Source organism: Rosa rugosa, chromosome 3 (genome assembly GCF_958449725.1).
Source record: "Rosa rugosa chromosome 3, drRosRugo1.1, whole genome shotgun sequence".
NCBI classification, from domain to species: domain Eukaryota; kingdom Viridiplantae; phylum Streptophyta; class Magnoliopsida; order Rosales; family Rosaceae; genus Rosa; species Rosa rugosa.
In genome coordinates, this window is record NC_084822.1 from 54,315,102 (window position 1) to 54,337,136 (window position 22,035).

At 38.2% G+C, this 22,035-nt stretch overlaps 5 protein-coding genes across 5 annotated transcripts; 2 read left to right on the plus strand and 3 right to left on the minus strand.

Annotated features, from left to right (window-relative positions):
• Positions 1 to 887: 887 nt before the first annotated feature.
• Positions 888 to 4,404, minus strand: LOC133739379 (probable LRR receptor-like serine/threonine-protein kinase At4g31250). Its single transcript, XM_062167160.1, has 3 exons — positions 3,496 to 4,404; positions 2,358 to 2,960; positions 888 to 1,865 (listed from the first exon to the last, which is right to left on the minus strand). Exons 1-3 carry the CDS (start codon positions 4,151 to 4,153, stop codon positions 1,192 to 1,194), a joined length of 1,935 nt encoding a protein of 644 aa, XP_062023144.1. The 5' UTR covers positions 4,154 to 4,404; the 3' UTR covers positions 888 to 1,191.
• A 3,160-nt stretch (positions 4,405 to 7,564) lies between these two features.
• On the minus strand, positions 7,565 to 8,772 carry LOC133735307 (pollen receptor-like kinase 1). Its single transcript, XM_062162722.1, has 2 exons — positions 8,064 to 8,772; positions 7,565 to 7,769 (listed from the first exon to the last, which is right to left on the minus strand). Exons 1-2 carry the CDS (start codon positions 8,719 to 8,721, stop codon positions 7,675 to 7,677), a joined length of 753 nt encoding a protein of 250 aa, XP_062018706.1. The 5' UTR covers positions 8,722 to 8,772; the 3' UTR covers positions 7,565 to 7,674.
• A 1,884-nt stretch (positions 8,773 to 10,656) lies between these two features.
• LOC133740531 (uncharacterized) lies at positions 10,657 to 12,486 on the plus strand. The gene is made up of 3 exons (XM_062168493.1): positions 10,657 to 11,517; positions 11,739 to 12,177; positions 12,285 to 12,486. The coding sequence occupies exons 1-3, from the start codon at positions 10,789 to 10,791 to the stop codon at positions 12,419 to 12,421; spliced, it is 1,305 nt and encodes a 434-aa protein (XP_062024477.1). The 5' UTR covers positions 10,657 to 10,788; the 3' UTR covers positions 12,422 to 12,486.
• LOC133740530 (uncharacterized) lies at positions 12,397 to 15,712 on the minus strand. Its single transcript, XM_062168491.1, has 3 exons — positions 14,839 to 15,712; positions 12,650 to 13,919; positions 12,397 to 12,520 (listed from the first exon to the last, which is right to left on the minus strand). Exons 1-2 carry the CDS (start codon positions 15,326 to 15,328, stop codon positions 12,820 to 12,822), a joined length of 1,590 nt encoding a protein of 529 aa, XP_062024475.1. The 5' UTR covers positions 15,329 to 15,712; the 3' UTR covers positions 12,397 to 12,520; positions 12,650 to 12,819.
• A 3,496-nt stretch (positions 15,713 to 19,208) lies between these two features.
• LOC133739637 (gamma-glutamylcyclotransferase 2-1-like) lies at positions 19,209 to 21,565 on the plus strand. Its single transcript, XM_062167421.1, has 9 exons — positions 19,209 to 19,451; positions 19,682 to 19,807; positions 19,902 to 19,978; positions 20,071 to 20,127; positions 20,366 to 20,422; positions 20,533 to 20,576; positions 20,681 to 20,752; positions 20,861 to 20,940; positions 21,058 to 21,565. Exons 2-9 carry the CDS (start codon positions 19,699 to 19,701, stop codon positions 21,234 to 21,236), a joined length of 675 nt encoding a protein of 224 aa, XP_062023405.1. The 5' UTR covers positions 19,209 to 19,451; positions 19,682 to 19,698; the 3' UTR covers positions 21,237 to 21,565.
• The last annotated feature ends 470 nt before the right edge of the window (positions 21,566 to 22,035 follow it).

The window sequence follows — 22,035 nt, forward strand, 5'->3', positions numbered from 1 at the left end:
AAATGCAGGTGGAGCCATATTTTGAATCAAAATTTCAAATTTTCAGTTTGGCCATCTTTAATTATTCACCAATACTTTGAAGTAAATAAGGTTGCCCACTCGAAAGATCCACAACAGGTGTATCATCTTTGTTGGCAATTTTCAATTGAGGATTGACTTAAATTAAATATTTATGGCAGTTTGCATAAAGATACTGGGATTATATATATGTTTTAAAAAAAATGATAGGGGTGAATAGATGAATGAGTTTTTTGCCAAGTTGGGCATTGGTCAAGTTGTTGAAGTTGAAATCTGGGGGCTTCTGAAATGTATGAAAATGGCTTGGCAGAATGATTATTAATTGTTGGAAATAGAAATGAATTCACTTGTTGCAGTCAGTTGGTTCTCTCCATGATCGATCATTTTCATCCTCTTTATAGCTAGACTTCTGGAAAACTGTCAGGAGCTTTTGAGTCTGAATTAGAATGTGTCCCTTATCCATGTATATAGAGAGTGTAATTTAGTGGCTTATTGTTAGCAAGCATTGGTCATGGTTATGATCGAGTCTGGCTGCAGATTCTTTAGCTCTCCCCTGCTGATATCGTTCCTTTTATGAAATCTGATTTATATATTAGGCTTATTTAAGCCAAAGTTAGTTGTGATTTAGATTTATTGTCCTTTACCTTTAGGCTTCGCTATAATAAAAAACAAACATCATTACCCCTCATTAAACATAAATATGGCTCCTCACTTGATATAAATATTATTTTCCTAAACGTATAATATCCATCGAAAACCTTAAATATTTTGCATAGTGATCTTCAACCCCAACCTGCTTAAACATCTATGATCAGTCATTTAGCCAACCGCTTTGCTCTGTTTGTAACTCATATTTGCTAAGATCTATATGCTCAAATTCAAAATAGATTATCGTTCTTGATAAACAACGACGTGCAAAGAACTTAAAAAGGATTTTTGCCCTTACAGATCGATTATTCTCTTTTTTCATATTTCATAATTCACATAAATAAAGATGAACCATGCAAAAATAAGCCTAGCTACCCGAATAAAATTAAAAACTAGGAAAAACAAAAATCCTATATTCCCGTTTCTTCCATTGTTATTCCTTACCTAGCTAACTAGCTCACATTAGCGAGCAATAGCATGTATATAATAATCCAAGTCCTAATATTCCAACCATTTAAACCTTCATCAAGCTGCAACCGAGAAGGAGAAGTCATCATCAGTCACAGCCCTAGACGAGTACACATCCCCATCACTCGCATACGACGAGTAGTCTTCATCCTCACTGTCCCTCTCCTTCAACTCCTCGATCTTATCCACCGCCTCTCTCCAATCCCACCTCCCTTCAACACTACTCTCACAGCAGCACATCCCTATCTTCAACAGCTTCAGCATCTCGCCTTCTCCATTCTTGGTACCCTTCATGTCTTTATCGAAAACCTCGCCGGTCCACTCCTCCCTGACCACCGAGTTGACCCAGCTGGCGAGGTCGGCGTTGGCCCTCTTGCCCTGTTGGAGGTAGTTTGCGGGGAACTTTCCGGTCAGCATTTCGAAGATGAGGATGCCGAGGCTCCACACGTCGGTCTTCTTGGAGGTGCGTCCGGTTTGGGAGTACTCGGGGGATTTGTAGGCGACCATGAACTTGTGGGCGTGGTCTTTGTTGATGACAGGGATTAGGGCGTATTCGGCTAGGACCGGGTTGAGGCTGTGATCGAGGAGGACGTTGGAGGACTTCAGGTGGCCGTGGGGGACAGGCAGGCCTGGGAACTCTTTGTAGAGGTAGCCTAGGCCTCTTGCTACTCCTTTTATGATCATCAGGCGGGTTGGCCAGTCGAGTCCTGGCTGTCCCGGGGCTCGCTTGGCTGAAAAAATGCACAAAATTATCAAACATGTTAGGGTTTAGTATGATGAACAAGAGATGTGATCACCAATCGAGTTTGACTACATTGAGTTCTCATTAATTATTACTTTATTAGTAATCAACCGATTAAGTTATAGCGAGAGATTAAGGTTTAAAGCGCGTTATGTGAGAATATAGTATTGTTTTGAAAATGTGAAATAGTAGAAAGTAACTATAAAATAGACCGACACAAAGAATAAACAAATCTCCTAGCTACAAACCTTTCTCGCAATAGGGACTTGACTACTTGTAACAATAATGTATACATTTGTACAAATAAACTATGTGTACCTGAATCTCATGGGTTCCTCTTAGGTACGTAAATGTAGTGTTATATTTGTCCATATGCATAAATGAATTATATATAGAAATTCTCGATCTCATGCTTAGAAATTAGGAAATGTAGTTGTGATTAGTAATGTGATGCAAATCGTGTAATATAGTATGCACGTACCATGGAGATGACTAGCCAAGCTTCCGTTTAGAGCAAAGTCATGAACCAAGAGCTTCTCTTCTTTCATGTAATAGAATGCAACGAGTGGGAGCAGATTAGGGTGTGACAACCTTCCAATCCTACTCATGTGATCATAGAAATCATCTCTCCCAACTCTGTTCATATCCCTAAACCTCTTCACAACCATAGACCCACTCATAAGACCAGCCTTGTAAGACGACCCAAAGCTCCCACTCCCCAAAACCTCAGCTGGTGCCCTAAGTAGCTCTTGCACCTCAAACCTCTCTCTGTCCTTTCTCACAAAATGCAACTCCCCTCCTTTTTCTGCCTTTTTGTACTCATCGTCTTCCACCGGTAGGTCGGGTAATTGGGCCTCCAATACTCCGCGAGTTTTACGGGCTACCGGCTTCATTTGGGCTTTTTCCTGTTGGGCCGATTGGGCTTGACGGGTCCGACGAGCTCGACTGCGCCGGATTAAGGTGATTATCCAGAAGACACACAATAGTAAAGCCACTGAGATGACTATGATGGCTATGATTAGGAGGAGTCGCTTCTTTGGGGACTTGCACTTGCCAAGAGGCGGTCCACACAAGCCTTTGTTTCCTGCTTGATCAAAAAGGTAACTCATAAAAATTACAGACCATAAAAGAACTGCAAGATAAAATCTTGATTGATTAACTAGAATAGATATGATAACTACTATATCATTAGGGTGGTTACACAGACGTGCTTGCAAGAAATCTTGATTAAAAGAATTGCATATATTGCAACAAATTTATGTTGAAGATCAGATATCAATAAAGAAGCATGTCATAATCTTCGTGTGTCAACGCATGATTTCATTTCTTTTTTCTTGCATTGACTACATGTTTTCATCTTTCTTAGTTCATTCATTTTTAAAATTTCATGTATTGAATCAAAAGTTCTCAAGTTTCATTATCACTACGTCCATCCAACGTTTAAACCCTAACTCTATTTCTCATCTTAAAAGGTTGAACAGTTATCATTTCATATCTTAAGATGCATGCTAAGAGTTCAAGTGTGCACGGATGATTGTTCTTCTGTAGTTAAACACATTCTCTACTAATTTCAACACGCATCAGATGTACGAAAGAAGTCAAATGATGAATTCACTTACCCTGAAAATCGGCTGCATCTAAATTGCTTAGTGATGCCGGAATCCGACCATCCAATCTGTTGTTTGCCAGATTTAACAACGTCCAGTTCCTTGGTTGAAAATTTGGTATCTTCCCACTAAACTGGTTATCCCCAAGGTCCAACTCAATGAGCTTAGGCAAATCAACCAAAGAACTCGGTATCTTCCCCGTAAATCCATTTTTGGCCAAGTAAACTTTCTTCAAGGTATCACCCATGCCACTGAAAGCATCATCCGGGATATCACCAGAGAATTGGTTCTGGGATAAGTAGACACTAATGAGTGAAAGTCTCTTCACATCGGGCAGTGGACCTCCAAAGCCGTTGTTCATGAAGCTTATGGTCTTGAGGGCCGGCAACTCTGAGAGCGTGTCAATGTCAATCAGGCCAGTTAGGCCCATGTTCTGCAGCTGCAGCCCGAATACGCTCCCGCCGTTACAAAGCACACCCGCCCAATGGCTCGTGGAACCGTTGCAGGGTTTTGTAGAAGAATTCCAGTTATCTAGTGCCGAGGTATCGGATAGAGAAGTCTTGAACTTGATGAGTGTGTCACCTTCAGTAGCAGAACATGATGAACTAGCAAATACTAAAACACATAGCATGATAAGCCAATGATCATATGCTGCTTTATTATGAGTCATAATATTGATCGAAGGTTTGAAAGTACCGAAGAGGACTGACCAAAATTTTGTTCTGTCAAGTACCAGTACTTGATAAAAAGAGATATATCAGAGAATCAAATACCGCGCGGTACTTGATCAAAAAGAGGAGTATCAGAGGAACTTCTTCATGTTGAAATTTCAGACCTAATGATGAGAAATGAAATGAGGGTTGGGGTAGAAGACGGAAATGGAGGTTCAGGATTGAAGGGAATATGTGAAGGTACAAATAGTCGGCTTTGCGAGAATGACAAGGTCTGTGATTCTATGTAAATATTATGAGCTGGTGATTGGTGCCGGCAATGATTCTTAATACTAATTAAATTGTTGGATATCATTTTAACTTGTAATTGTTTAATATTTGAAGCTAGGTGTGTGCTGTTATACTGCTGTTTTGTTCTTGGTAATGGTGATGCAGAAGTATCATTGTTGGCTCAGCCGACTTTAACATTATGAGTAGATAGAATCGATGACGTATATATATCACATTCACCCTTGCATATAACTGAGTAAGATATATATACATTTGTTTACTGATCGAGTCGTGATGAGTTTCCAACTCATGAACTGCGTTTATTTTGGCCATATATATTGAAGACAAACATATATTGTTTCCTAGCTAGTTTTCTGCTCATTAACATACATGTGCAGCTTGTTCATGAACTTTCAAGACTATTGGGAACAAAAATTTTAAAAACCCAAACTAGGTAATTTACTGATCTCCATTGTAATTTGCTTAGGTAATTACGTTTTGGATGTATTTTGTCTTTGTGGAAATGTTATTGAACTCATTACATGTCTGACAGCTGAAACAATGAGTTTGAGAAAATTATGCTTGAGAACTTCGAAAGTTCGAATTGCTTGGCCGGTCAACAATTTCCTGATCATACAATGATATCTTTCTTGACACTGTCAACGACATATCTTGAAGCAAATGCCTGTAATGTTTTATAAACAATAGGCCAATTAATAAACTTAGTTGTCTTTTCAAAATCACCAGTTATTTTATAATTTTGGTTAGCATGCACGCGGCTTTTCTAGTTGTACGTTAGTGCAACTTTTGTTTCCAATTTAGTTTTTGCCCTAGCCTCTTGGGCTCTTTGCTTTTGCTCAGTCCTGAAGTTGACATATGTTCCATATGCATAAAATAGGAGTCATTTCTTTTTTGTTCCACATCTATGACACATCAACCTCGTGCATGGGGAGGCCGGATAAGTGGTAATCTTCGATCGGTTCTCCCTACTTGGTGCCATCTGAAGGATCAGCAGTTGAATCCTTTGATTTCCTGACCTTGCTACGTCGAGGTTTATCTCTTTTGTGGTCCAACTGAGGCTTCTTGACCACCCGTAATTTGAATGCACGATTCATTGGACCCCTGATTCTGGGAGACATGCCTGAGATTAGGGTTCTTGGCAGCAAGTAACATGTGCCGGTTGTTTTTCTTGAGTTTTCTCATGGAATAGACTTTCCGATCATGTTCTCTCCTCCGCACAAAAACTCTTAGTTTGGCGTTACTAAACCCGAAACTGAAAAGCAATTAATCAAGCAAAGGATTAGGAGGTAGTGAGGTACTCAAACACGTACATATATATATAAACCAAAACAAACAAACAAACAAAAATTGCTTAAGCCATGCATGGCCTCTGAATGAAGGAATGTACGTACATAGAAGAAACTCAAGAAAGTATATCTTGATGAAAGTTTTACCATAACCAAATTAAATTCTGGTGTTGTTTAGCTTTGCTGTTGTTTTGAAAATTTCAAGAAGAAACCCCACATATCGAACTTGCTATATATAGAGTCGGGTATAGGTTTTTGTAACTCTGAAAAGTTCCTTATAATTAAAATCAAATTGTGCACATTTTTACTTCATGATATATATATATATATACTATTATTACTTATGATAGCGACTTATGATACAAGCAATTCAAACAGATGAGGAGAACCTTGCAATTGACGATCACCTGGTGGAAGTGATCAAACTACTGATGCGGCATTTTAGTACAATCTTTTGTGGCTATATCCCAAGGGAATGTAATAGAGTTGCCCATGAACTTGCAAGTTATGCTATTAGGCAGCGTAACACTTGTACTTGGTCTGATCAGTTGCCATTATGGCTGCTGGAATGTAACCAGGCTGATATAAAGGGCCTAGTTTTAGAATTAAGGATGGCTGTTCCGTCCTCATGTAATCCTTGATCTTGTTTCAATGAATTCCAGTTTCTCAAAAAAAAAAAAAAAAAAAAAATCCTATTATTAAGAGAAGAGGTTTTGTTAGCCAAAATGCATATGAAATTACATATGGATCCTTACATCATATATTAATTTGAAATTATATTTAATAACTAAGGGATAAGAAGGTAAGTAACAAAATCAAAATTGAAAAAAATAAGAAAACAATAATTTACTTATCTGCAGATAACTTCCCACTTACCCACTATGTGCATTTCATCTAAGACAAAACTTTCCACTATCTGTAATAACTCCCCACTTATTTTGAAAAAAGCTTTTCCATATCTATTTAATTAATAATTATTCACACCCATCGGATGTGTTTTGTTCTAGTATATATATATATATACTAGCCCCTTAACATGTCAATTGACTTTTATTTTTGGCGGTTCTAGTTAGACCTCTAAATTTGCTATTTGGACCTCTCATACTTAGTACACCTCTAATTTACTTTTTAGAATACTTAAAAAGCTAAGTAAACCTCCTTATCTTTACCAAAACACCCTTGAACATGAGATACAACAATCTTTTACTCTACTTTTTATCTGTATCTTCAACCACGAGAAAAATAATGAATTAAAAGCATATGATATTGCTCTCTTATGAGTAGGTCTCTCCTCCACCAAAATTAATCAGAGAGTTGGTTCTCGATCTTGATATGTTGTTGGAATCCCTTTGAATTTGCTAAAAGAAGGATTTCAAGGGTTTTGGGTTGGAAGATCGAGTAATAACTATATCATAATATTGAATGAATTTAGTTTAAGGAAATTTTATATCAGATTGTTTTGAATTTACTTTTATATTAATGATAATTACTATTTTTACTTAATTATTTTTGGTAAATTATAAAACTACATAGGCAATATAAGGAAACTCCAGAAGAAAAAAAATTAATTGAATGTTATATTTGGGGAGGTAAGAAGAGTATTTGTTTTTTTTTTCTTTTCTATTTTTCTCTCTTTGTTCTTATTTGTCTTTTCATATGATTTGACAAAGTCTATTAATAATTGAAAAAAGTTAGAGGTCCAAATATCAAATTTAGAGGTCCAACTAGAACCACCCTTTATTTTTTTATTTTTTTAAATTAAAAAAGTTACAGCAATTTTTCTCCTAATTTTAGTGTATTTAAATTCATAACAGAAGAACAAGATTAGTCGCAAAGAAAAATGCATTTTATAGCCTATAAATTTCACCTAGAACGCAGGTTAATTTCTCCATTTTATAGCTGCAACGTAGAGTATTACAAAAATCAAGTTCAAAATTTGGTAATTAAAGATTCACTGCTCCATTTCTTCGACCGTCACTTCCTTCCTTCTTTACGGATTTGCACGGGCTAAGAGGCTTTCCACACAAGCCACCGTTTCCTGTTTGAATGAGCACACAATTTTTATTTTTCAAAATTAAAATTCCATCTATTGAATCAAAATTTCTCAAATTTTATATTAGTCCATCCAACGTTTAGAGCCTAATTTTACCTCTGATCGATCTTAAAAAGTTGAACAATCATCATTTTCATATCGTAAGATGAATGCTAATTAAGAACGAAGTACGTAGTTCATGTGTGCACGGATGATTGTTCTTCTGTAGTTAAACACATTCTCTACTAATTTCAACACGCATCAGATGTACGAAAGAAGTCAAATGATGAATTCACTTACCCTGAAAATCGGCGGCATCTAAATTGCTTAGTGATGCCGGAATCCGACCATCCAATCTGTTGTTTGCCAGATTTAACAACGTCCAGTTCCTTGGTTGAAAATTTGGTATCTTCCCACTAAACTGGTTATCCCCAAGGTCCAACTCAATGAGCTTAGGCAAATCAACCAAAGAACTCGGTATCTTCCCCGTAAATCCATTTTTGGCCAAGTAAACTTTCTTCAAGGTATCACCCATGCCACTGAAAGCATCATCCGGGATATCACCAGAGAATTGGTTCTGGGATAAGTAGACACTAATGAGTGAAAGTCTCTTCACATCGGGCAGTGGACCTCCAAAGCCGTTGTTCATGAAGCTTATGGTCTTGAGGGCCGGCAACTCTGAGAGCGTGTCAATGTCAATCAGGCCAGTTAGGCCCATGTTCTGCAGCTGCAGCCCGAATACGCTCCCGCCGTTACAAAGCACACCCGCCCAATGGCTCGTGAAACCGTTGCAGGGTTTTGTAGAAGAATTCCAGTTATCTAGTGCCCAGGTATCGGATAGAGAAGTCTTGAACTTGATGAGTGTGTCACCTTCAGTAGCAGAACATGATGAACTAGCAAATACTAAAACACATAGCATGATAAGCCAGTGATCATATGCTGCTTTATTATGAGCCATAATATTGATCGAAGGTTAGGAAATTATATATACCATTTCCTAAAACACATAGCATGATAAGCCAGTGACTACTTATATATACCATTTCCTAACCTGAAATTCAAGGCCATCATTCTATCTAAAGACAAAAATATATTTGATCATGAGCTGGTGTGATCATAGTGCCGGCCTTTGTTGGATTTCATTCCCCACTTAACGTGTAGTTAACTAATTAATTAATTCTTTATAATTATATATCTTTACCTTGCTGTGTGACCTGTTCAATATCTGCTAGCTCCTCTGTTCTTGTCAACCATGATGAGACAAATCGATCAAGTTCATTGTTGCCTCAGCCGAGATTTTGGGATGATATATATATGTTTTATGTGTATGAATTGACAAAATGCAGATCATATATACCACAAACAGTACGTATACTCCAAACCTTCTCTACTATTATTAATGGATATATATCTAACGGCAGAAATTAAATGAGCCCTGAAAATACCTAACAGAACAATATTGCAAAATGATTGATAGAACTGCTTGAGGAAATGGATTTATCAAGAAGTACACAGGAATTGCTAACGCAGTGTAAACCTCTCCACTGAGGAAACTTCACTGCGTGGCTTTTGACGTAGCCAACACGAAGAATCAATCAATATGAAACAATCAAGTTTACAGTATACAAGTAGTGTTGTTCAAAACAATCACTTTCAATTAGCCAAGTGCTAACTTGTTTTACAACTGTTCTAACTTCTGACTCAAACAACACAACATGTAAACAAGTCAATCTTCTATCTTCCTTGCACTCAATCTTCTCACTGATCTTGAGAATGAATTATGAAAATGATAGAGTATGCAAGAGAATACATGAAACATGCAATGAGAGTTTTTCAGTAAAACAAAGAACAATTTTGATACACAAAAAAATCTACAAGTAAACTGCAGTTTCAAAACCTTTTTATAGAGGAGCAGGACTCCTCCTCAATCAAATCTCTTTTTCGTATCAAGGAAGATAAACAAAGAAGGCTTTAAAACTGATTTCGATAAACACTCAACCCTTTCCAACTGTTTGCAAATCCAATCTATATTTGATATGCATATCAAAAACCTTTTTAATGTAGATAAGTATCTCAAATCAACTTAATCAATATGCATATCAATTTCAAAATCACATTAATGATATGGAATGAATACCGCTTTTAACTCAAGATCAGTGAGGCGATTCTCCTTGATTTCCTCTTCATGATCTGATTCTGCAATCTTCTTTTTCGTATCCTTGAACCACCGGGAAACTAGGAGAAATACTCTCCTGGTTTTGTGCAGCCTCTCGTTTCCTAGTGTCTTTGGGAATGTGTGTGTTGAATGAGAATAGCCCAACTTACTTACAAGCCCAATTATCATGTGTGGATCGCCATGCATAGCTCTAAAGAAATGTTGAATATAGAGCTCACAATCTACGATGGTAGAGTACATTTTCCTCTATCGCGAGATATAAAAGTGTTGATTTTCCTCATGACACTTACCACGTGATCAAAAAGGTCTACTATATATCTTCGATTCAACATGTGATTAGAGACATGAACATATAATCGTATATCATTAATGATATGAAAGGATCTTAACACGTATATGTTCCTAGGTAGCTAAGTGGTTTGGGATGCATGCATGAACTTCTTTTTAGTTTGTTTTTGATGGGTGTCTAGGGCTGTTCAACCTGTAAATTGATACTGAAGTTCACGTGTGGCGGTTTGAGACCATTACCCTATCACAAAATTGAAAGCTCTTCCTTAGCTAGCTAGCTAGCTCTTTCAGCAAGTCTTTATTCTTCTCACTTCCCTAATTACCTCTAGAACAAGGCAAAAAGAAGTAGAACTACTCTCACGAGAAACAACACAAGCTAGTTAGATCTTGCATGTCCATCTTTTCCTTTACACCCATGCATCATATACTCTCGTCTAAATGCCACGCAACATCTCTCTCACTCTTCCCAGCTAAATTAGATCGCTGTTCAATTCCCTTCCTTCACGAACCTGCAAACATTTTATACTTTCTTTCTTTTCCATTAAACCTCTCCATACGTCCATGAATCCCTCCACCACTTCACCCAAAACCCACATGATCAACATCAACTCCAGCAGCAATGACTCAGATCAGCCAAACAAACCCTTACTTCAAAAATCCCCAAAACCCTCCGACGAGCTATCCAACTTCCAAATCAGCCTCAAATGGTGCGCACTCGACCACTCCACGTACCTGGGAAAGTTTATCTCCTACTTCACCTTCATCCTCCTGACCCTCGTCGTCCCAATCCTAACTTCTCTCACACTTAAGCTTCCAACCAATGACTACCCCATTTCCTTTAACAAACTAGTTCAGCTCCCCGAATCCGGGTTAGCTGCCATTGCCTTCTTCACACTCTCCTCCTTCTTTCGGAATTACGGCCTCAAGCAGCTCCTCTTCCTTGATGGCCTCGAAGACGATACTTTCTCTGTCCGGAGGGGATACACCCGCGAGGTCGATAAGGCCTTCAAGTGCTTGGTATGCATACTCTTGCCTTCGTTCTTCATCGAGATTGCTCACAAGATTCTATTCTTCACCACCGTGAAAGTGTCACTGCCATATATGAGTCCGAGTGTCCCGTTGAATTCCATTGTGTTTGTTTTGGTGTTGGCTTCGTGGGTTTATCGGACCGGGGTGTTCTTGCTGGTTTGTATTCTCTTCCGATTGACATGTGAGCTCCAAATACTTCGGTTCGAAGGGTTGCATAAGTTCTTTGAAGGGTCTGATTCCAATTCTAGAGTCATTTTTCAGGTATATATTCTCAATCACTAACTTGCAATTGTGATACTGTTGCTAGAAGTGTATAGTTACAAGCTACAGCATACTACGAAAGATATCTAGCAAGAGAACATCACATTACATGTCAAGGTTTATAAAGTGGTTACTTACAAGTGTTAATCTATGCATATATATTAAACCAAAATGACGATGGTAATACCGTAATAGATCGACATGAGAAACTTTGATTTCAGGAACATGTGAGGATAAGAAAGCAATTGTGGGTTACGAGCCACAGGTACAGATTCTTTATCATTGGGTGCTGGTTTACCAGCACCGTCAGCCAATTTGCAGCCTTGTTGATGGTTCTGGCATCCAAGGCAGAGAAGACTTTTCTCAACTCCGGTGACCTTGTGGTTTGCTCGGCTGTTGAGCTAAGTGGGTTGTTTTTGTGCTTAATGGAGGCAGCAAGGATGACACATAGAGCTCAAGGAATTGTTGCAATTGCTACAAGATGGCATATGCTTTTAACTTGTTCATCTGCTACTGGGTTAGATTCCGATAAGCAGGGGAAAGGCCAGAGCCCTGAGGCTAATGGAGGCTGTGATGGAGAGAGTGACAATGATTCATCGGACATTTCCACTTCTGTTTCTCCACATGACCCTTCCTCGTTCCAAACCAGGCAAGCTTTAGGTCAGTGATATTCCAAAAGTATTACTCTTTTATCTATAGTAGCTTAAAAGTGTTCTGCAGTGACTATGTGAATGGATGGCTTATACATCTAGACGGTGTGCATGCAGTGACATACTTGGGACACAACCATGGAGGGATCACGCTGTTCGGATTTGCACTTGATCGAGGGATGCTTCACACAATATTCGCCTTCGAGTTCTCTCTGGTGCTATGGATACTCAGTAAAGTAGTTGTTTTGTCTTAATTAGATATAGCTGCTAAACAACTTTAAGCAATTAATTAATTCTTGTCTGCCCGGGAGGGTTTGCATGTCCCTTCCAACAGGAATATAGAATAAGGGCACCTATAATTTGATGCACAAAACGTAAGAATGTATACATGTTTGTGGACTTAATGTGAAAGAACTGTAAAGGTTGGAAACGAAAAGACCACTATGAAAATCACACATTTTTGTAAACAATCTCATACTAACCTTCTTTTACTAGGATGACATTGTCACACTCACACCACAAAGCAAAAGCTACAACCAATGATAAATTAGCATTTTACACGACCAATTTAGGGCGTCAAAACCATTAAAATATTCACATTCAGTTAAGCCAAAAAATTAAAAATTAAAAAAATAAAAGAGATCAAGAAAGACTATTTACGTTCCTGGACAAGACGATGAACCTGGTTAAGAGTCTTCACAATATCTGCCAGGCATGCGATAACCTGGTCCCCTTGACGCCTAACTAAATCAGCTTGGAGGTCCTTGATGCTCTTCTCATCAGCAGCCTCATGGTCTGCATTCTCGGTGACAATAGCACGGATGAGTTCTGCACTCCACTGCAACTTCATAGCCATGATTTGCTTCTGTTCTTCAATGCTCATTATCTTCTCTTCCATTTGAGTACTTTGTTGCTTCCTCTTCAGACTGCTTTTCAGAGTCTTTTTTTCTGCCATGCTCTTCATAGGAATGACTTCTAAGCAGCTTCCCCCAGGCTGTTCTTCTGAGGCCTTATGTTTTTTCTTCACACAGCTTTTCTGAGGCACTTCTTCTGCCATCTTCATAGGAATAGCATCTAAGCAGCTTCCCACAGGCTTTTCTTGTGAATGGGTTTGGTGAGGCTTTTCTTCTGCCAAGTTCTCCATAGGAATTGCTTCTAGGCAGCTTTCCACATGCTTTTCTTCTGCATGGGTTTGGTGAGGCTTTTCTACAGGCTTCCCTTCCACATGAGTTTGGCAAGACTTACCTACTACATTTTCTTCTGCCTGGATTTTGGGAGGATTTTTTACAGGCTTTCCTTCCGCATTAGTTTGGGAAGACTCTTCTGCATGGGTTTGGCGAGGCTTTTCTTTTGCATGAGTTTGGGGAGGCTTTTCTACAGGCTTCTCTTGTGCATGAGTTTGGCGAGCCTTTTCAACAGGTTCTCCTTCCTCATGGGTCTGGCGAGGCTTTTCTTCTGCATGGGTCTCGCCAGGCTTTTCCGCCACATGGGTTTGAACTGGCTTTACAATGGTCTTTTCTTCTACACGCATTGGATGAGTCTTTTGTACAGACTTATCCTCCACATGCGTTTGACAAGCCTTTTGTACAGGCTTTTCTGTGGCATGAGTCAGGCGAGGTTTTTGTACATGCCTTTCTTCTGCACGAGTCTGATGAGGTTTCTGTACAGGCTTTTTAACCATAGACCTCCTCGCTGGATTTTGAATTGGACTCCATTTCTGCTGCGTTGACGGTCGCCTTCTCCTCTTGGACTCTAATAATACATGATAATCATAAGACCAATAAGCTGCTTATTATACTTTTTCATGGCTTCAAGCTTGAACACAACACCATTAAAACCTAATTACAACTCATTCATCAAGCCATAACTCAAAAGGCCAGCAATGTTACTATCAAATTAACCCTTCCCTGCATATCCCACAAGTATATAGAATCCACAAATGGCATGCACATTTGGCATAAAATCATCAATAGTAATTTGTACAGAAGAAGATAACGAACTAGTAAGTGGATATGTATATCGGTTTAGGCTTAATCTGAACCTCCCATTTAAGTAAACGTTTTCCCAAATAATGGGTAGATGTACTCATGTACAAAGCATACTATAAAAAGTAAACATCCATTCAGCATTGAATGCAAGTCAACAGCTCTTCAAAAAATGAAGGACTGAAGCAAACAGAGAATGTGCTTTCAAGAACTGCTTTGTGTGACCGTCTGCACAGTCACTGCATACATACCAAGCTGAGACGGTAATTTTTACTTGACCAATCACACTCATGAAACATTTCAGCATGTTACAACCCCAGTCTGAGCTTATCAAGCCCCATTTCAGCATGTTACAACAGTGCCACTATACTCCTACGTCTTACCCGAAAAAAAAAAAAAAAAATTAAAATGACTGCTCAAGTGTCCCGAAAGTCATGTCAAACTTTTTTTCTTTTCAAATCTGCAATGCACATACCGTCTGAGACTGACCTAATACATTCTCAAGGTCTTTTTCACCGCAACATTAACCGCATTGTCATAAATTCATCAGAACTAACTACGCCGTAACTGTCACTCATTGCTTAATAAACCAACATAGCAGATCACACTCATAGCTAAAATTGACAATGACATAATTCATTTCTCACAACACCAAACGATGCCGTTTTGGAAGAGTAACACCTTACCTGGTTCCACAGCTTCTTCATATTCATCAGCCACGTCAGCCTCAGCCTCACCTTCCTCTGTATCCGACTGATTCTCCTGCGCCTTCTCATAACCACCAATGGCTTTGAAAAGCTCGTGATCGAAACTCCGCGGAAGCCCAAACTGCTTCCTCCTATCACTCTCCAGAGCCCAGTACGAAGCAGAAGCTCTCGACTGTGAATTCCAGTGGTCGATGATCTTGTAGTCGTGGAGCAGCGCCTCCCACTTGCGGCGGTACTGGTCCAGAGACCGAGGCACGCCCAGGGCGGTGCAGTTTTGCGCGACGATCTTCCATTTCTGGAAGGACGAGAACTCTTTCCGGCAATCGGCTTCGACGGCGGTGACCTCGTTCACCAGGATGAGTAAATCCGTTTCGGTCCAGTCTGGTGCTACCTGAGAACGAGTTCGCCGGCTGCCGGAACCGTCGCGATTTGAGTGATGAAACTCCGGTAGGGTTTGTTCTCCTCTCATTTCCAGATTTTGGTGCTCCGATTTCGAGAGCCTCACTGAGCTATGACTGAAATGCTCGTACTCGTTTTTGGTTTGGAATCAGATATCGGGCCGGCCTGATTATAAAGTTTTTGGGCCCAGGCCCGGAACGGTTTGCTTTGATTGGACTGGGCTGATTCATTTTGGGCTTATAATTTTGATAGGAAAAGGTAAGCTGCAAAGTACACATGGATGCCCAAACTACACGGCGACTATGTAGTTTGAAACTTTGAATACGAGATTGTGTGAACCGGGTTGTCATGTTCATGAATCATGACAATAGCATAGGGTTTGTTATGAAGGTTACTTCTTGAAAAAACGTGCTTAAAATTACAATACATGTGTTATATGTGTAATGTATGTGTCAACTTTAATAACATTTTTGGGGGAATTGAATCATTGACTCATCCTAGTTTTAATTTAAGGGAGTGAAATTTACACTCCTCACTTTACCATTTATATTCTATGTTTTCTTCTTTTGGTATCTTAAATTTGTATTTTTCGTAGTGTGGATTGTAAAATATGTGATATAAAAATATTAAAATATGAAAGACGGAGTGTGAATTATAAAATGAAAAGTGTGAATTTCATGAGAGAATATTAAGTGCACCGACGTGCACTTGTACTAACATAAATGGACGGCTAGATAACAACAAGTATATTTTTTTGTTATTAAAAAAATGTTGCATATAAATATCAACGGCTTAAATCTGCTAGATCTGTTAGTTCACCTGCACCACCGGTGCATAATTTCATTATCTAATCTATCATAATTCTAATCCAATTCTAAATCCCTCCCTCACTTCACCAGCTAATCGCATGAGCTTAATAGCTAATAAATGTTGTTCAAATAAGTCGGCAAACAACTTGATCGAAATTGCGTGCTCTTTTTAAATTGATTGATAGATCGCATGATCATAGACTTCTTTTAAAAAAAAATCCAATCCGGCGAAGACTTGATGGGATTTCATTAAGTAAACGAGCTAAACGACGTGCTGCCGAAATTAGTTGGGCCGCAGCATTTAATTAATTAATCCATTCCATAGTCTTAAACATATCAATAATCAAACGATCAACTGATAAAGTCGGTGCGAAATCAATCCTCATGGTATGGATGTATGTTGCATACATGATACATGTCATTGTTGTAGTTCAAAAATACGAGAGATTTGTTACTCTACTGAATAAGAAACATTTGCGTTAACGTTTGTCATTAGATGCATGCTTTAACGCAATCCTACTAGATTTTCTAGGCCAGCCTAAAGAAAGTGGTGGCTTGGGCTTCTAAAGTGAGTTTAACACCTCGCTCCTAGCTAAACAAGTTTGGAGACTTCACTCTGATCCTACTTCTTTATGTACTCAGGTCCTAAAAGGAATTTACTATCCATATACTGACTTTTTGTCAATGGGAACCCAAAGGCTTCCTAAGCCCAAAATAAACCCCTTCGGCGCATGTGGAATGCTCCAACTGTGCATTGTAGCACAGTGCTTGACCACTTTGACAGCTTCAGGATTCGAACTTAGGTTGGGGAGCACACCCAACTAGGCAAGAACCACTACGCCACTTGCAGTGGTTATGAGTCTTTTCTTTTAGGTTGTCTTGTTTCTCTAGGCCTTGGGCCTCTTTAATGAATTTTAGTTGACCCAAAAAAAAAAACCGCAATCCTACTAGACACGCACTAATATTGTATCGTGCCATGGGTGGAACTACAGTAAGGGTTGCCAACTAGAGAAAGTAATAACAAACTAACTCGAAACTAATCTTTTGTTTTAATAGAAAGTAGTAATGTGTATTTATAGCAATTAATAAAGGATTTTGTATAAGGTTTTGAAGAAATGATACAGAAAGTTTTGAATTTGTTCAATTATGTTTTTAAATTTTAATAGTGTGATTATGTATAATCCATTTTTTATTTCTTAGTCTTCAAGTTTTGAATCCTGATTCCGCTCATGCATCGTGCATGTAGATACATTTAGGCACGTATAATCATTTCATTTACGTACACGCCTGTTGTCATGTGCACGCTCTTGTGTAACCGTGATGTGCTCTGCTCTGATGCATCGTGCATCATGAAAATATATATTGAATACATACAATCAGCCGTGCGCCCGTGCATATCAGTAAGCGAATAAACAGAAAGATACAATCATATTAACATCTTTTCTCAATAACATGCATGATGAAAAATTCACTCCAGATAAACAGACAAATACGAACGCCGCTTTCATATCTTCCGAACCTCGTATCCTACCATCAAATTATCTATCTTCCATCAGATTGCAACCCTTCGTACAGACAACCCTCTTGTTTGCTCAACACACGAACACGTCATTACATCTATCCCCTTATCCTCTCAATTAACCTCCCTATACAAGAGATTAATTTGGATGGTTCTCGGAAAGGGAGTGACGATTCCAATATCAAATTGCAGATGATAATGATGCCCCCCACCTTCATTGAGCTCGATCCCCCATTCCCATGCTTGACATCCCTCTGGTTTTCCAGTGCCAAATGGAATTCCTCCAAGGAAGTAACTAACAAGTTGGCATGGAATATTTGACCACCCAACTAGGACCAAGCAAGTTCCCAGTTGGAATATTTGGCCACCCAACTAGGACCAATTAAGTTCCCAGTTGAATCTTGGTAATGAAAGCATGGACCTTTGAAATTACCATGCTAAAAAATACTGTTTTGTCGGTGCCGTATTTGCGTCTAGGTTCATTGGACTGGAAGTCTTGATGACTTCAATGACCTGTTTTGGTGGTACCAACTGTCGCAATTACTGATTACCAGCTGTTCAGAACGCGTCCAGGTTCAATGAACCTCAAGTCCTCAACTAGATGTTTTAATTCTACGTTTTCTCAAACAACTATGTGATGAAGACATTGCATGGTGATGGACATGCAGATTGCTAAAAGTATTGTGGTTATGTTTTTATCAAAAATTATTTATTTGAGAAGACAAGTATTTGTACATTTAAATAAATAATTTTATGTATGAAAATTATGGAATGAATAGATTCTCGTTTTATTCTAAAAAAACGTGAAATCGGTTTAATTATTTAAAATATATGCTCACTATCACATAAAGATAAAATAAGATAAGATAGGTTCGCGAATTGACCCTCCAAGATTCTTATACCTTTACATTAATTTGTGGTAGCAAACTTTACACCTAAATACTTTTGTATCTTCTTTAGTTTTTTATTAATAGTTTGTTTACAAATAGCTGTCGATCTTATGAGTGGTTATATATTAGTCCACTAGCTAATATCTCCTCTGAAGCATTGAAAGAATAAAAATTTCACTGTTTTCAAACTTCGACCTTGAAAAAAAAAAAAACGTGTAAAGTATGAAATGAATATCATATTTATATGATTTTATTAATCAAATTAGACAAATCAATATGATAAATATTATATATATTTTATTTGTAACAAGTATTATTTTTCTTTTTATTCAAGTAAAAAGGATGATAATTATTGTTAAGAAAAAAAAGAAAGGAACATAATTTCTTTTTTCCAAACCATATTTAGTGATAACTCTAGGGACCTTACCTTATATGAGATGATGGAAGAAGACCACAACCCAATATAGGAGTCAGAACATTTTCATTCTTCTTAATTAACTAATTAATTCAGTTACCAAATCTGCCTCCTAACTAGTCAAAAAGAAATAAAAACAGAAAAATATCTAAAACAACATAAATGATGGATGCCATCCATGTACATGGCTCATATCCATTCCACATACATGATGCATCATCCAAAACAAATGTTTCTTAAAAGAGAGCACGTGGCAAAACACGGTCTCCACAGGTTTTCTGGTTTCCCTCCCCTCCCTATAAATTGGGCTTTTTCTCCCCCTCATTCCTCCTCACGAGACAAACCGAAGAAAGAGAAGGCGCAGAGAGAGAGAGAGAGAGAGACACAACGAGAAAGGGAAAAAAGCCCCAATCTGAAGCTAAACCCTAACCGCGTTTAGCTTCCATCTTCTCGTTTCTCTCTTTTTCGCCATTAAAATCCCAAATTGAAAATACGAGCTTCAAATTTCTCAAGCCTTCTCGGTCGGATCACACCACACGCTTTCCTCGCATTTCCTAATCGTAAGCTCGGATTTCCTATATTTTCTTTTTTTTTCTTGGTAAAGAAAGAAATTTATGATAGATGCGTGAAATTTATGGATTATTACTCTTGTGTACGTAGCAATGCCGGTGATTATCTCGGATCAGATGGAGAGAGAGCATTTATTACTGCTTTGATTTTTTTTTTAATTTTAATTGAAAAATCCTAAAACTTTCTGATCGTGAACATTTTTTTTTAATGTACATTTCAGGAGTTATAAAACCAACAATGGTATTCTGGGTGTTTGGATATGGTTCACTTGTGTGGAACCCTGGTTTCGAATACGACGAGAAAGTGATAGGTTTCATCAAGGACTACAGGCGTGTATTCGATCTTGGTATGCCTATCTTCTCTCTCTTCTTAACTTCGACTGTTATATGGTATGAGTAATATGACATTGGTTTTTGATCATTTATTTTTGATGTATTCAGCTTGCATTGATCATCGAGGTACGCCTGAGCACCCTGCAAGAACTTGCACATTGGAACACCAAGAAGGGGCTATTTGCGTAAGTATATCTTGATGCGTATTAGGTTGTTGCATTGTTAGTAAATGCTTAATTATGATCTGTTACTGACTTTGAAACTCCTCTTCCAACAGTGGGGTGCTGCTTATTCTGTGCGTGGCGGCCCTGAAAGGGAAAGACTGGCTATGGAGGTAATCTTCTTTAATTGTAAACTTTATTAGCATTATAGTGATGTAGGTGAATTGAGAGTGCTAGCCATATTGCTAAAGTAGAAAGAATTATATAAACTGAGATAGAAGTGTGGGATACGTATTCCTTTACTAAGAGTGTTGCTTGTTTTTTGGTCATGAGAGTGTTGCTTGTTTATGTGCATTCCCATTGTATAGGAATTATATTGATAGATTTTGTTTTTTTTTTTTCCTTTTGCAGTACTTGGAAAGGAGAGAATGTGAATATGATGCAAAGACTCTTGTGAACTTTTACAAGGTAAGATTTGTTTAAGATATTATTTGTCATGCCGCTTTTGCTTGTATAGTTTCTAATTTTTAATTATTGATCTCTACAAATTGCCTTAACATGTTTTTTGTGTGATACAGGAAGGGGACTTCTCTGATGAGCCTTCTTTGACAGGAGTCATTGTGTAAGTTACATTGCAACTATTTTTTCATCTCCACTTATTTACTCAAAAGAAATTTAGACGTTTTGTAGATGACTTTCCTGACCAGTTTATTCTGATATTTGCAGTTTCACATCTACTCCAGACAAAGAATCAAACAAATATTACCTGGGTCCTGCTCCATTGGAGGATATGGCAAGGTAATGCAGATGACACTTTCCTTCTTTTCTTGTATTGGTGGTGGTGATCATATTGCAATTGTTCTTGCACTGAAGATTTGTATTTCAACTGTTCCTGTTTATCTGCAGCCAAATTGCGACTGCTTCTGGGCCATGCGGGAACAACAGAGACTACTTATTTTTGCTGGAAAAAGCTATGTTTGATATTGGTGAGCAATCTTTTTATGCGTCCACAGATGATCAAAATTACAATGAATCCAATCAAAGATACCTACTTCTTTACTGATTTGATGGGGGCCTAACTTAAGAATTGTTGACATGAACAGGCCATGAAGAAGACTATGTGATAGAGCTTGCAAATGAGGTGAGGAATGTACTTGGAATTGTTGGGAAAGGAATTCCAAGGGATAAGAAGTTGACAGGACCAACCCACATCCCGCTCAAGTCCCACATTCCAACCATTCAATTGCATCCCCTTCCGGAAGCCATTGCCATGGACTCGTAGTCTCATAACATCTGATAACTGAGGAAAGAATAAAGATCAAGTTGTGGAGTTGAGGAGCCTGTGCCCATGGCCAATCAATTTTATCCCCAGTTTGATTTCACAGTAGTCGGCACTTTTCTTTAGTAAGCAGGGAACCCATCTAACCTCATATAGATTAGGTTTGAGGTGCGGCAAAAGCTTGGTTTGAAATTGTCAGGAATGAGGATCACTAACAACTGTTCTTTTTATGTTTCTTTATTTTTTAGACCTTATGGAATGTAACAGTCTAGATGAGTTTGATTTACAGAACGTTTCAATGGAAGTATCGTTTCATTCCAATTTTCAGCAAATTTAGTTTCTTCCATTTATGTTTCAGCAAATCAATTCTAAGTTTCGAATGGACACTTCTCAGTAGCAGCATTACACAATGTAGAACTCAGTAAGTAATTGGACAAATTTAACCTACCCCATCTCCGAACAAAGAATTCTTTTCTTGAATAAGAGTCGGTCTTTAGTCCTTTACCACAATTCAAGGACAAACAGCATACCAAATGGTTGGTAAAATCTGACCATTTCACGAAGTGCGCAGATTCGTATTGACTATAAAACATAAGAATTTGGTCGTGAAGATTGGTTGCTAAAATCTGACCATTTCTCATGAAGTATATTGACTCTAACAGTCTTTGGTCCTAAAGATTCGTAGATGATCATCTATGATTCCTTAAGAAAATTGCTTATAATTGAATATCATCTCATCTATTTTGATTGTTATATTGGAGGGGATCGAACCACCGATTTAACTTAATTCTAAATCTAACCT